Raw genomic sequence first — 15838 nt, forward strand, 5'->3', positions numbered from 1 at the left:
CCTAGACAATATCTATAATTAATGGCGGTACTACACTTGGCATACCGTGTCTCTGCTTTATTAGACCGTAATGTATAGTAAACCTGGATTTGAGTATACATTCACACACAGAGTAAAATGCTCTTCGTTTGTATTTGAGGAACAACAGACAGGCCATCCGTAATTCAGTTACTGAAAACAAAACTATACTCGTATATAAAACTTGTTCATATGTATAGATAGAGTTAATAAATGTCATAGATCTGCAGCTTTATATTGTGCAATTAAATTGAAATTATTTTGTGTAGAAATCAACTTTTACAGAACTAGCACTGGTGCGATTCATTAATAAAGAAAATGATATGATATAAATTTATCTCAGACCCTACAGCACTCAGGAATAATAGAACTACATGTAAAAAATAAGAAAAAAAGACCTGGGCCTTTAGATCCGGAATTGACCTCCTACATATAAACAAACAAATTGTACGTTTTTTTTATGGCATTGGTTGGCGGACGAGGTTATGAGCCACCTGATGGTAAGGGGTCACCACCGCCCATAGAAAATGGCGCTGTAAGAAATATTAACCATTCCTTACATCGCTAATGCGCTACAAACCTTGGGAACTAAGATGTTATGTCCCTTGTGCGTGTAGTTACACTGGGGTCACTCACCTTTCAAACCGGAACACAACAATACTAAGTACTGTTGTTTGGCGGTAGAATATCTGATGAGTGGGTGGTACCTATTCAGACGGGCTTGCACAAAGCCCTACCACCAAGTAAACGTCTTTATAATATTATATAACAAAAATTCTTAGGACAAAAAGGTCTAACTAATATTTTAACTTTTTGTTCCTTTTTTAAACGTAACAAAATTTTAGACGCTTTTACAGTTATGTTTTTTTTTTCGAACCACTTACAAAAGTTGATAGAGGCATAAATTATAATTGTTTTTATGCATTTTTTATAACAAAGGCCGCTATTTTTTTCAATTGTATGACAATTTATTTCGTTGAAACTTTTCATTTCCTAAACCATTAACAAAACTGTTGATATAAAAAAAAATTGTATATATTATCTATGAATGAAAAATGAATTTTTAAATTGTTTTTCTGGAATAAATAAATAAGAGGATAAAATTGTAAACATATTAATAATAAAATTTATTTATTAATTCGGTTTACTAACAATCACTTACACCACACATAAGGATTGAGATGTCTAAATTAAATGATTCACTCATCCGTAAACAAATCATGGATATAATACTAAAACATATTAAAGTAAAATAATTATATACATTTAAAAAATATATAAATATGCATTATTAAATTTTATTACAACAGTAAAAAAAATTTATTATTATAATTTTTTCAGTTATTGGATTGACTTTGAAAGCTCCTTGACTTCGCTTTCACAAATAAAAGCGTAGAAATGTCCACAGTAAACGTCATTATATTTTCCATCAGCTATGAATATAGTTCCGCAGTATTCATTTTGTAAAGCATTATTCGGTTCGTTGTCAGACCAGTGACTGTAGCCCGCCTCTTCCAAAGTTTCATCTGAAAATATTACATCATAAACATTTGAGTTCTCAAGGCGGATGGCGTATTTAGGATGTATTTAGAGATGGTGGTCTTATGACAATGTCTATGATCGATGGTGACCACTTATTAACAAGCTGAACTTTCGCCACCTCTGTTAAATAAAATCATTTTTTTTTAAATTTAATTTCTTTAAGATGAGAGAATGGTAATAGGCTCCTTGCTGACGGAATCAGACCTAACGCTACCAAAAACGCCGTCAACGATGAGATCTAAGATGTTTTCTCTTTCGTATCTTAACCCACTTGATCAATCAACCTATCAACTGTAACACAGCTATATGGAATATTCATGTTCGTTTAGAAAATATTTAAAGTACCAACTAAATTATTTTAATATCACGAATTGTGATTGCAGTTCCATAGTATTAGTTCTTTTTATTTTATTATAAATAAGAGTAATACTTTATTTAATAAAGAAATCTAGACATTATAATATTTTTCTAAAATATGCACATACAGTAATGTACTTTTCCGTTTATTTCCTACTCCTACGCCCCATTTTCTCTCATGGAAGAGATTTGAATTGTACTCCCCCGCGCTGCGCCAATGCGACTATCGTGTCATTTGCCAGAAATTCAACGGTTCAGAGGGATAATTCTACTAAGTTATAACGGTTGTGATACGTCAAAGATTCTATTTCGATCTATCTTTTATTTATCCTCAAAAAATAAATCTCAGCTTAATCGTAACTGACGGCCACTTCTACAATAAGTAATTTTTTTTCTAATCTAATTCTAAAATAAGTATTAGGTATTAACATCGTTTACGATACTTCGACCGATAGAAGTCAACCGGACAACTGGATCGGTGATTTAGTTATACAAGAAAACGACTAAACAATTACCCATTTGATTGCGATGAAGTGACAATTTGTTATTAGAATTAGCGCCCTGGTTTCCTTGCAATATTTTCCTTTACGGTCAAGGACAAGGTGAATTATAGCGATAACAAAATATAAAGTAAATAAATAATTAAAATGCATAAAATACATACTGAAAACAGTTTTGAAGACAATCGGAGAACCGTCAATTTTCTTCTGCGCTCTTATGCCAACGAAGAAGAAGAAAGTCGCCTGAGCACCAGGGACACTTGGAGTGGATTTCAAGAAGTTACGAAGAACCTGGCGTTCCAAGTCTGAGTTCAGGATGGCCAGGTGAGCTCCTTCGGCACGACACTCATCGTACGCCTGGTCCCACGAATACGGTAAACGAGGTATTTTGTAGCAGCTGCTAACGTTTGCAAAGTATTGGTAGTCTGAAATAAATATTTAAAATACGATAAACCTTTCGTAGAAGTTTTCGTATCTGTACGAAAAATGTGCCTTATTTTTTTTTTTTATAAATCGTAATAGTTTAAAGATTCCTAATTCAAATAGGTTCTTATATGTACTCTTGCATCGTCATGTATCGATATAACAATGTATATAAATCTACCACCGGTTCGGATTCAGATACTGCCGATACAACCAGCATGAAACTAAGTAGGTACTTTTTATCTCAAATAACATTTGACACTAAATACTAATGTTAATAATATTTTGATCTGGATGTAAGGGATGTTAAGTGTTTATGTTTCAATTAAATCTCAATAGATGGCATACATCAGATGGCACATAAGAATTTAATTGGCATTTTTTTAACAAATAATAGTGTATTAAATCATATTTGATTTTTTCTGCTTTGTGCTGTTTCAAATTTGCATAAAATTGTCTCAAATAACGATTATTATTTGCAGATCCCAATTTAATTGATTAAGTATCACCGTTTAACATTTCTTTTTGTTTAAAATCAGTTTAATTAATAATATTTAATGTGCGTAACGTGGTCTCCTGTAATTCAAGGATCACATACATTATCTTAAGTGTGTCGGAGATCCTTAATAAATGAATTAAAAAAACACTCATCTAATATATAATTATTTTGTTGAAAAAATAAGATCTGAACTAATATATTACATATATTTCTCTCCACCGATCTATCCAATCTATCCAAAGTCGCGCGCGACAATTAGTTAAAATATATTTTAGATTATATGTGTGTTAGATGTGTGCGTGTGTAGTTATAATATGAACAAAAATAATCTAGACAAAAGCAAACATACTAATTTTTCTTAAGTTCTTAAAGCACCGGAAGTCCTGACCTAAGGCCTTGAGAGTATGTTAATTTAGTTTAGTTTTTAATTTAACTACCAATAAGAACCAGTAAGTGTACTTCTACATCGAATAAATTAAAATACCTGTGGACCCTACCAAGCCTCTCAATTTGTTTTTAACTTACCTCGTCCATAGACCATGCATCGGTTATCAAAATATGCTTGATTAGCTTCAACTTTGCAGACAAATGGGAGCGTTCTGTAGCACTCATACGTCTTGATTTCACCGTCCCTTGTCAATACATCGCACCCTCTATCATAACGGACCAAACTCATATCTCTGCTACCCAGATCGTCCACTAAAATAATAGTAATATTATTATGAAAAATATAACTATGTTGTTTTTATTTACGTAACAATTATTTACACAAAGACTTAAACTATTTACTTTTCTCTTTTACATGTATTATTATAGATGGAGACTGCCTGGTTAACCACGTGACTCTGTGAAGCAGCTTTTATTGATAAAAAAACACCTTAATTTTAATAATAATAATCCAAATACAATAACCAGTCTGCAAAGGTTTATAAAATATTCGTATTCAAAGACAAACAAAAAAAAAATAGTTTTTTAGATTTAGAACTTTCGCAAGCGTACGCAGAACAGTTCATCAAAGTTTCATCACAATGGGACCAACATAACACATTTTTTTTTTCATTAAAAAGATGTAGTGTTGCTGGTCAAATCGTTCCTCCCCGTTGAGTGCTTTTGGTCAGCGGATATAGGTATGTGTACCAGAATTTCTTGTCAGGCACAGTGTCTAAATGAAGTTTATTTTTCATAGCCGAGCAGGAAGTTAATTGTAGGCCCAAATTTTCACGAGAAAACTCAATACCGATGTTTGAGTGAAGTAATGTGTATCCACAATACGCAAACTATTTTTTACCTCTAAAATAAATACTAACAATTAATTAAAGGTTGTTCCTCCGCCGATTCGTGAGTTTTTCCATCATATCCGACCCAAACAAAGTTCCCCAGATCAGGGTAACTTTTGAACATGCCATGAACTTGAGACACGTCGTTGTCAGATGTTGGTATCATCACGGTGGCTCCCTCGAGCTGGCAAATGGATTCTGCTCGTGAAAACCAAACACTCTCGATGTGGAACTTATAAAATGCATCAGTTTTCCGGTTGTACACATAATCCGTCCGAAACTGTTTTGAATATGTGACAGGAATTTCTGTAATAAGAATTACGTTTAAAGATTTACTGTATTAGAATTTAACAGTTTGGGAAGACGGAGAATCTATGATAAAAGTCATCCATCCTCCTGATGCTGATTGCTCCGCGACCATTCTCAAGTAGCATTTATTAGTACATAGTGTGTGGTGCACAACGCAGGATCGAAGGACCAGCAGCTTTTCAATCGTACGTATCGGTAATGTGAACACTGTCAACATTTTAATTATCTATATACTGAGAAATTTTTGGGGATTTAAACTCAGGATCCATTTGACGAACGAGGCAGTTACTATTATAACTAATATGCTTTATATTTAAACTAACATTGACTCCTAGGATGCTGTTCTCGTCGGATATGACACAAGCTGATAATTTTTGTTTTTATACTTGTAGTAAGCTTATAATTATTTGTAACTGAAAAATTTTCGACTAACTTACCTTTCATTTAGTACATTGAGTTGATCAGCTTAAAATAAGAACGATGGCAATGTGTTTTAAATTAAATTTACTTTAATATATCGCACTTAACATTCTCAGAATATAATTTATAGATGATATCATAAATAATCATGACCTATGTCACAAGTTCATTGATGATCTTGAATTAGTATCATAATATGTTATTTTTTATGCTTGGAATATTTAAGTAAAGATTTTGTAAAGGAAGACAAAATTTTACAAAATTTTATAAACAAAATATTTAGGTCATTATATTCCAATGTTGGGCTATCCTCCTCCTCTCTTTTTTGATATTGGTTTGGATTCCACCACGCTGCTTTAGTACGTATCGGTTCATGTGTGGTGATGGCATATAATTGATGAAAAAAAATATTATTGAATAAATAATGATCTATATATATATGTGTGTAAATATAGTGAAAAGGTATATCTTACCAATTATAAACGTAAGTAGAAAAATATATAAACACTTCTCAACACAAGACATCTTGAATTAAATAACGTCTGATCCTATCTATATAATTGGACATACTAAGGTATCTGTCCGATAAGTTTATTATTTTAGTTTACAGAAGAGATAATTTGAGTGAATTATGAGTAAACGAGTTTTGTTTAATTATGTAAACAAGGAGAGAATAACACATTTAATGTTTTTACTTAAATAATTTCTAGGAATATTTTGACGTTTAAATTTAACAAAACAAAATCAATCAAGTTTGAGCCCGTTTTTTTATGTCTGAGTGTGTGTGTTTGTGTGTGGATGTAGGAGTACTTGATCTAACATAAGTTATTAGTAAACAAACAAATGTACGTACATTCATGTGTTTAAGATATAATATTATTGTTAATTAATTATAGCGTGGACAAATTTCAAACATGAATCATATTTTAAAATGTCTTCAAAAAAAGTATCGATCTGGAGTCAGAACGCTTTAGTATTATAATTTTAGACGTAAGGTCAACGAAACACAAAAAATAGTAAAGACAATACTTTAGATCAAAGTTTATTTTAGATATTTTGTATTGTCCATTTATTTAAAACGTAGCCCAGGATAGGAAAAAAACAATGTTATCTTTGAAATGAATTTATTTATCCAAACTTTAATGTGCACTTCCAGAAAATATTCCAGAAGATGCTTAGAATTACTTAATATACTTAATGCTTAGAATTACATAATAAGTACACAATGATTTATGAATTAGCCTTTCTTTCAAATAACTCTACTGAAGATGAGACTTTGAAATATACACCGGGTAGGTGATACAATAATATAATAAAAAATAAGTTTTCTTGTTTTACAGTCTGTCCTTTATTATTAGATAGGCATACTGGCGAATGGGCCATGATGGTAAGTAGTCACCATCGCCTATGGTTAAGTATATCAAATTATCTGATTTATTTATTTACTTAATCGTAATTATTAGAACAGTTCTCCGACAGAGACCCTACTCATACATAGCCTCCTGGCGCACTGTCAAATATTATAGATAATTCTACTGGACGAATCAAAAACAATTACATGCAGCCATAGACAATTTTACGACTTTTTAATGATTTGACATATTCTTGTCAATAATGTAAGAAAATAAAAGTAGGTACACACTTATATAAAGACCTCCATTGACTCGACTTACGACCTAGAAGAGTTTTTATATTACGCAAATTTCGGCGACTATTTTTATAGTCATGTTTGTCATCTTATGTGTAATTATACACTTATTTCAGTTTAGGGTGAGTCTTTTATTGTACAGCGTCAAATGTGAAACTCTTCAACTAATGCACAGTACAAAATTAGATAATATGTGAAGTGTATCTTTAAAATAAATATTATTAGAATATAAATAGGATAGGATAATAAATAAAACATCAGAAATATATTTATGCAATAGTTTTATTGTTACAGTGTCGAGCCCGGATGTTAGAGCTCTACGCCGGGGCCCGCTACACTACCGACTACACAGATAACTACAAACTGTCTTCCATTCTATCATATTCGGCTCAGTTTATTCCGTGTACACGACACAAATCTTTACATATTTATACATATTAAGACTATTCCATTGTATAAAAACAAGCGTACATATTGATTAGGAACATAACTGTCACTTTGACATTAGTGTCTATGGTTGTATTTATTATCTGTATTTTGCATTTGTCAATATCAATCGAGAAGTTTCCAAGAAATGTGTACGCTTCTTAGAACAAGACCTGTTTTAGAATTATCTCAAACGAATATCAAGGTGGACAGCAATAAACTGAGCTGAACATCTATCAGAACAACGATAAGTCTAAACATTTACACTTCATCTATTCTATGTTAACTTACGTTAATTCTAATAATTAAACGTTAACCGATAAACGTTTACATACGGTCGGTGTACATTACAAAATTATAAACTGCTGAGAGACAGGTTGCATATTATCCGTGTTGCCGTGGACACGACGCTACAAAATCATTACATTAGTTTTGGCAGTTTGCAACAATGGTAAAATGCAACTAACTTCGTACACGACAGAAACACGTATCAAATATATTTACAAAGTCCAGTTTCTGTTATTTTTATTTTATTTTATTTTTAATAATTCAAATAAACCCCAATACCTAACGAGTCCATCGCGACACAAATAAACTAAAACTATGATACACGTAAACGTCGATAAGTATCGTTATCGCAAAGCAAACATTCCTAATACACGAGGTATTACTAAGTGAACATGTTTTGGGCATTATATTAATCGATACAGCCATCCAACAATAGATCTAAATTACGTTTACCTTAATCACGACTATCAGTGCACAAAATACCTACTATTTACATTACTGGTAAGTAAAATTAAAACGAATCGTGTGTCTTACGATCGAGCAATTCTTTTGTATTTTTTTTTTTATTATTTTCATTATAAGTAAATAGACGAATAATTGATTAAAGAACACAAATAAGGGCAGAGGCTTAATTAATACGAAATTAAAAATCTTATCGCGTTCCTAATATTTACAGGATAAAAGAGCGTAAAAGAGTCGCACCGCTCGGGTGCGTCAGTGCATCAGCGTTGACGTTAAAAAGGAACAGAAATGCGTGACGCCTTAAGAACTAAAAACCGTGTGCTCAAACGATCTTGTTAGAACTTAAAATATACGAGATCTCTGAAAGTCTGGAAACGAAAAACGCATATTACATAAAATGAGATGCGGGAGACCAAGTAAAGCCGATCGACGCTAAATATTTACATTGCATAATCGGAAATTTAACAACTAACATTACTTTTAATATTTACTCGCACTTGATCCAATCACCTATTCTGTACGTATCGTGTATGAATTATGACGTCATCGACTTTCGTTTTGTAAACAGTCAAATGTAGGAGCGATCGGAAAGCGTATAATAATAAAGATACAATTGTTTATACAAGTCACACTGACTGCGGGAGGTGTGATTGAGTCAAATAACTACACCTAACGGATCACAGTGACAGTTTTCTGAGTTAAGGCAAGGTGGGTCCGTAGCGGTCTGAACGGACGACATATAAGTACAAGCACTATGAATGAACTGAAAAATACTAGACGGCAAACTAAAATCGTGATAAATTCGATATCACGATGTAAAAAAAATATCATCGAGATTAGTAGATGTTCGACACCAGGGTTAAAAGAGGGTGGAGTTTCGTTTGGAACTGAATATGACTTCTCAGTTTTTAATTTACTTTCCGAACTAGTAGACGATCGGAATATTTAATTCATAATGTATTAGGGAATTCTTGTAAATAAATTTCATACCAGTTCCAATAAAGGCATCGCCAAAATGTTCCATATTCAAATTGCCGCCAAAAAATATTCTGTTTGCAAAAAGTTCTTATATAAAATGATTAATTTTCACTATTCAATATAATACTAAAAATAATAGTCTAGTAAATGATACATCTGTTTGAATTGATCATATCATAGTGCGTGTACTTATCAGTGAACGCAGACACGCTTCCTTTTGTACCATCAATCGAATTTGATTGTACCGTTACATGCGATATCTCGGATTTAATTAAACCGACCCTTATGTTCAATACCACAAGGTTTAATTTCCCTTGTAACCGTACACCAAACTCGCCAACCTAATCGTGCGGGATATTACAAAGGCTCAATCGATATAAGAGCCTAACTAACACTACTCATTTATTTACATATTTTTATTAATTTTTTTTTTATTATATTTTATATAGCTTTGAACTAGTTTTAAGGCTACGTCTCTTGACATGCACACAGTTTCCCCTATGCTATATTATGTTAGCAGCGTGATGCAGAACGTATACTAAATTAAACACAAATGGAAACATCGATATCGATAAATGAAAATATCGTATCTCGACACTCGTGTCACGCACACTAACACACAGTTACATGTAATACGTCTAATACACTATAAATGCTTGAATTCAATATGTATCAGTTAAAGTTACATCACTATACAATAATATACACTACGGCGCAGATAGTACATACTTTTTCCTTACTATTTCCTTGTGTTTCGGGTATTTTTTAATAAATTCTAATCTAACCTAACTACGTAAAAATGTTCAGTCAATGTTACATACAATGGTGTATAGAGTAAGCTTATCATAAAAGTAAAGCTCCGTACAGACTGCGGTCTGTCGAGATTCCAGAATTGGCACGAGACTGCGATCTAAGTTAAGTACGAAGCCGAAATCTGTACGAGGCTTCAAATAGACAAAAAACACAAAAAAAAACATATTAAATTGATCGATAAAATTAATGCAATACCGCTATATTATATTGCAACGTTTATTGCTTGCAATGTCCATACAGTCAGGCACACACACGCGTATACTACATAGAATCGCAAATATAAGGAATCGGTCACACCTGAGCGGACAAGCGACAGTAAGTCCCATTTGGCTTCGTTTATATCTTAGGACGCAATTCTTCGCAGATTTCGACCGCAGCGTTACCGCTTCCAAAGAATTACACTTAAGCTCCGCTTGGTCGTTTAGGTGTGACAAATCCTCGAATGTATAACTATACCTACCTACAATATATAAAGCAATCGGTTACATTGAACATCACATCAAGTTTTTTTAACAAATCTTTCGCATTACCTTTAACGTTAATCTGCGATTCTTTCGTTGTATCAAATCTAACTTGCGTTATATTACAATGTTTTCTCTCTTAATCAACGTTTATATCATCTATCTCTTTCACGCACAGCGTTATTTTTATATAAGATGAGACAGAGATGAAACATCTGCTAATCTATACATTGTAATATAACCTGAGCTAGAATTCCATCATTTCCTTCGCTATGATTATCGTCCCAAGCCGGTACAACTTAAGGCTATATTCACAAACTAACCGTAGCCTAAACCTAACCTAAGAATCGAAACAGTACACATTAAAATTGGTAGCTATTTTTATACGTTTCACGAGTTATTCAAATCGCACATTTTAGTACAATTATTATAATTTTTTCTCATTTAAGTTAATGCCAATCAATAAACATTCTTCTTCGAAGTTTTTGTTAAGAGTTTTGCTATAACATTAAGTCCTGTGTACATTAGTTTAGACGAAGTAAATTAAACATATGCACATAGCTTAATTTTTTGATACCAGGAGTGATCTTACGTTGATTGTGATTTTTGGTTAAACACATTTAATCATTTGTTAGAAATTATATGAATATTATCCATCCTGTTTTTATGGTCACCATTTTTTTTCAAAGATCTAAGAATCTTGCGATCGGACACATATAGAATCAAACTAGTAATTGGCGTATTTGCAAACATTAACCACATTGGCCAAATATACGTATATCTAACATAGTATTATAAAGGTGGAAGTATGTATGATCTGACGGGATGACGATAAGTCAGTTTTCAATTATTATTTCTGAGATTGTAGGTAATGCAAGGCCAAGCTACGATCTTAATGTGAAAAGAAGTAACCATAAATCTCATTGATAGTGAAACTATAACGATCCAAATTTAAACGCGAGGCCCAGCCATTTACGTCCGACCGCTGAGAAAATACATTCCTAACGTCAGTTATCAATAAACAGTTGACATAATCTTGTAACATTGTAATGGGATTAAAAAAATGTATTTGTTGTCTTATTTAATTTGAATTAATTATAGCGTCAAATCAGAAAATTTATTTTAATTTGACATGGTTATACGATTTGTATGTATTTTTCTATTTTAAATTGTTCTCCACTCCAAAATTACAACGTCCATTCGAATTCGAACGCATTGTCATAGTGGACAGTAACGTTTTATAACCCCCATGTATTTTCATTTTGGAAATCTGATTTACAATTTCAACTTTGACGATGGTAATGTAGAAGTTTTAGTTAAAAGTTCTCACATCTCACTAATGAATATAGGTCTTAAATCGATTATAATCGTCGATCAAAATTAATGAATCCTAAGAATGTATTTCAATTAATGCGATTCAAATATTGCAAGGCGACTCATTAGATGATCGCATCGAACGCAAATTACGCGTATCACATAGAAGATGAATCGTGATATTACGATTATGACTTGTCACCTGGTTTTATATCGATCTCTGTTAAAGTTCGAATGTCGATTCGAATTGGAGAAATAATACAATCAAAATAATGCTTACTTTTTGTATTTTCCTCGTGACTAAATAGTCATGGAGATAAATATTGAACACTTCCGCATTCGTTATAGTAATCGTTTTGACAGGCGAATCGACTATCAAGCTATCGATATCTATCTGTCAAATAATCGATTAATCGAGATAAGTGTTAAGCAAGTCGTAATGTTCGTCCAGTGACGCACTTAATGCGAATAATATGACTCACATGAAATATACAGCGTCTAATGTAAAGCTATAGTCACACCGAGCGAAACATGACATTAATATGTCACACGCACATCAAGATGCTACGATCATCCTTTCAAATATCTAAAGTGAACCTCAATCAGTATTTACTTCAAATTAAAGACGATTATTATCGATTTACTGATACACATACGTATATGAAATGCGTTAACAGAAAGCATTGTTACAATGTATTAATAAACTTTATAAGTAAGATGTTTCTACCTCCATTTTAATGAGTACAATAATCATCATACCACAGCACTTCGTCTGCACTGGTACCTTGAAATCGGAAGCGACCCTTAAACAAATAGCTACATTGGGCATGGAATATTGAGCGTTACGTGCTAGAATATAACGTCGGCTATCGCGTGTCGTTGTATACGGCGCGTCGCTTGTCGAAGCCGCGCTTGGACTCGCGTCATTCCCACTGGTGCGGCGACGGCGGCAGTTCCGAGGGGTGCGCGACGGTCGAGCTGAAATGTATGCGCGGTTAGACGTCGTCCTGCGTGCGACACCGACACCCACGCCACGAGATCTGTGCTGGACTTCGTACGTCGTTATGGAAATCGATTTTTATCATGCAAACCCCAATTTTGAGCATTCAAAATGTGTATCATATTCGTTTCAATCCAACACAGAACTTATATTTGACCATGCATGAATCGAAAGATATCTGAATTTAAAATTTTCGTCTATGATAATAAAAGACTTATCAGCAAAACTGCATCACAAATCAAACTACATTTTTAACTACTTGTATGAAGTGTAAACACAATATCACCACAACCGAGTGCTTGGCACTGTTCTCACTGACTACGCATGCACTAAATACCAGGATAAAGGATATAAACTGAAACTGTTTGCGAATTTCAAACGTAAACGTTTAACGATAAGGTGCAATATTGTAAAGCCATACATAGTTTCGTAGGATAGGTATAATGTCTTCGAAAACAGTTTCAATTGTAAACAATCTGCAGATATAATTAGATATTTTCTCCCATATCTGATATTTGCATTCAACCCTTAGTATTTGGAACTGTTTCGTTGCGCGATTTGAACTTTTTTCTTTTCCTATTTTTCGTACCCACATTACTATCAACCATTATATATTTAATATTTTTTTTGTCTGATGAAGTCTTGCATTTTATTCGGTGACTATGATTCTTTTTTTGAAATGTTTTGTACATTCAATGCAAAGATTATTAACTAGTTAGTTTGAATGTTTTTTAAAATTGATGACTTATATGAAAAGTGATATAACGTTGAAAGAATGTGGGCATCTGAATAATCGTTATCGAAAATGCATAATCGCAAACGATCGTATCGTGAAATCGTATTCCTCATGCATTGCAACCGAACCGGTGCGGAGCGGAGACTATCCAACGATCAACCCTTTTGAAATTACGAACGACGTCCGTTCGCGAAGGCAACACTCGTAATTAATACAATTTTAAAATTGATCGCTAATATACCCATAATTTTTGAATTTCGAAGAGGTTTTTTTTTTCTAAAGTTGGGTAGATAAATTATTCGAGAACATAAAAGTGCCTTGTCGAACGGCGTTCGCGTACACATATAGATGGACAACACAAGGGCGTGCGGGCGCTTACTGGGGGGGCGCGCTAGGCTGCGCACAGAAATATCACGGGCGACAACAGCAGAATTTTTGCCGCAGTCTTGAAAGGGGAACAAACTTTTGCTTTCGAACTGGCTCTACGGCTGCCGCGAACACAGAAAAAAAAGCAAAACGTTATTACGTCTACTCTCTCGTCTAATACAAACGCGAACCACCATTTCAAGAGGGTTGATATCGCTTGAACTGCGGTGGTGGAGAACTATCGCTCGGAAGCGGATCAAAGAAAATAGATGAAAAAAAATTAAAACCCATGCACAAAACGGGCTTGCAAAATCGGCCCGAAGGCGCGTCGTGTTAAAATACAAAAGGTAAATAAGGTATTTTTACCTACACTGCAAAACAACTACGGAAGGCGGTTTCGGAAAGGGGGAAAGAGGGGGGAGGATCTCGACATAGGCTTACTTTTGCGACCACCATGTATAGTATATTTTTCGGTACTAAATAGGGATTACGATGCGGTAAAACACGCACATATTACGAGAACACGAGGCTCTAACGTGCCACACATAGTTGTGATGATCATTTGCTTTAGTCTATTTTATTATCGTTAACAAGACGTGCAGACAACTTTTATTTAACTTTAACAACAAAACAAAACAATATATACAATACTTACTATCTGGAATCATATATTACATACAATTATTGGATCACATAAAACAATTCGCTTCGACTGTATAAGACCTTGAGTAATGACTGAGGCTGTGTTGTCCACACGTCACAATTAGAATAGCGTGGCCGAATACGGGTGCGGGGTGGTCGCTATATAGCTCAGCGTATGGTGCCTCCCGACTATGGCCGAACGTCAACATTTGCATCTCATCGAACAAAGACATATAGCCTTAACACTAATTCTTATCTACATTTGGTGTATAAGTTCAACGTTGATATATATGAGTGAAACGTTGTCTGTCGGCCATAGTCCAGGGGGCAATAGGTTATATCGCAAAGAAATCACCTAGTGTCGGTTGGTTGCGGTGGGTTGCGGGCGGCGCCTTACCTTGCGAAGCTCTTGAACGCCGCAGACTGCGGGTTGATGCAGAGCGGAACCCGCGAGGTTTGAAGTTGTTCAGCTATGAACTTGTGGATCTCTTCTGCGGATTTAAGTAGTAATTAAATTAGTATTTTTTTTAGTATCTTAATTACTGCTAGACTTTATTTTATTTATAATGTTCTTTATAAAAATATAAAAAGGCATTTTAATGTTACTTAGCACCAAATTTTAAGAAAAGGCTTCATCGTAAAACAGAAAATTTAAATGTTTGAAAAAAGATATGTTAAATTCGCTAGGAGTAATCCGAATTGGCAGAGGTGATTTTACCTTACTTGGAAAAAATGGCGTTTCTTGGTTGGATTTTAATCTAGAACATTCGTAACAACGGCGTATTCTACACACTAAACATTTGCAATTGATAAAATGTTTCCAAAAATCCTTGAACGTTACCTTTAACCTGATGAACCGAAGTAAGTTTCCTCTCCCAGCCGTCGTGGAAGGCGTGGGGCGCGACGGGCTCCAGGTCCGGCGAGTAGTGTCGCGCTGCGGGGGGCGCGCTGTAGCAGCATTTACACATGCACGAATGGTAACGCAGGCGACCTTCCTCCAGGTACGGGTGGGCGAGGGCGTCCACGACTGATATACGTTTGGCCGGATCGAAGACCAGCATCTGGAATTCAGAATGGCATTTATTATTACTTTCGGTATCAAGTCAAATTTTATTCTGCGAAATTGGAGATAGAAATTTAGCGGTTTTTTATGATAACATGGTATAGCCGTGTAATTGATTTCATACACAGTATTAAGTCTAGTTTTTCTTGCGAAAACTTGGATAAAATGGTATGCATTCTTTTAAATATTAAGAATCTATCAAAAAGTGGCTTCATTTCTTATCTGACGTCTTACAGAAATTATATTTAAGTATTATTATTTTTATCTTTCTTCGCACTTTCGTTTCAGAAGCGGAT

At 34.0% G+C, this 15838-nt stretch overlaps 2 protein-coding genes across 4 annotated transcripts in view; both read right to left on the minus strand.

The window, feature by feature from the left end:
- Window positions 1–1136: 1136 nt before the first annotated feature.
- On the minus strand, window positions 1137–5925 carry LOC125064598 (lymphocyte antigen 75-like). The gene is made up of 5 exons (XM_047671731.1): window positions 5819–5925; window positions 4647–4922; window positions 3865–4038; window positions 2582–2842; window positions 1137–1544 (listed from the first exon to the last, which is right to left on the minus strand). The coding sequence occupies exons 1-5, from the start codon at window positions 5868–5870 to the stop codon at window positions 1360–1362; spliced, it is 948 nt and encodes a 315-aa protein (XP_047527687.1). The 5' UTR covers window positions 5871–5925; the 3' UTR covers window positions 1137–1359.
- A 3009-nt stretch (window positions 5926–8934) lies between these two features.
- LOC125065021 (serine/threonine-protein kinase NLK) overlaps window positions 8935–15838 on the minus strand; it is a 122119-nt gene continuing 115215 nt past the window's right edge. Inside the window, exons 8-11 of one of the 3 annotated variants that reach the window (XM_047672429.1) lie at window positions 15321–15540; window positions 14877–14970; window positions 13851–13959; window positions 12597–12713 (exon numbers count right to left, since the gene is read on the minus strand). In XM_047672429.1, the coding sequence (XP_047528385.1) occupies window positions 13863–13959; window positions 14877–14970; window positions 15321–15540 (411 nt within the window). In that variant the 3' untranslated portion in view covers window positions 12597–12713; window positions 13851–13862. Of the gene's footprint in view, window positions 12714–13850; window positions 13960–14834; window positions 14971–15320; window positions 15541–15838 lie in introns of all 3 variants that reach the window. The other 2 variants (XM_047672430.1, XM_047672431.1) reach the window with 2 other exon arrangements.

The sequence above is a fragment of the Vanessa atalanta genome, chromosome 6 (assembly GCF_905147765.1).
Source record: "Vanessa atalanta chromosome 6, ilVanAtal1.2, whole genome shotgun sequence".
NCBI classification, from domain to species: domain Eukaryota; kingdom Metazoa; phylum Arthropoda; class Insecta; order Lepidoptera; family Nymphalidae; genus Vanessa; species Vanessa atalanta.

Excerpts from the sequence above, each read along its gene's own strand:
- LOC125064598 (XM_047671731.1), bottom strand. The coding sequence starts at position 5,870 with ATGTCTTGTGTTGAGAAGTGTTTATATATTTTTCTACTTACGTTTATA. Across the intron at positions 4,923-5,818 it reads TCTACTTACGTTTATAATTG|AAATTCCTGTCACATATTCA; the intron begins GTAAGATATACC and ends TTCTTATTACAG. Across the intron at positions 1,545-2,581 it reads TGTCTTCAAAACTGTTTTCA|ATGAAACTTTGGAAGAGGCG; the intron begins GTATGTATTTTA and ends TAATATTTTCAG.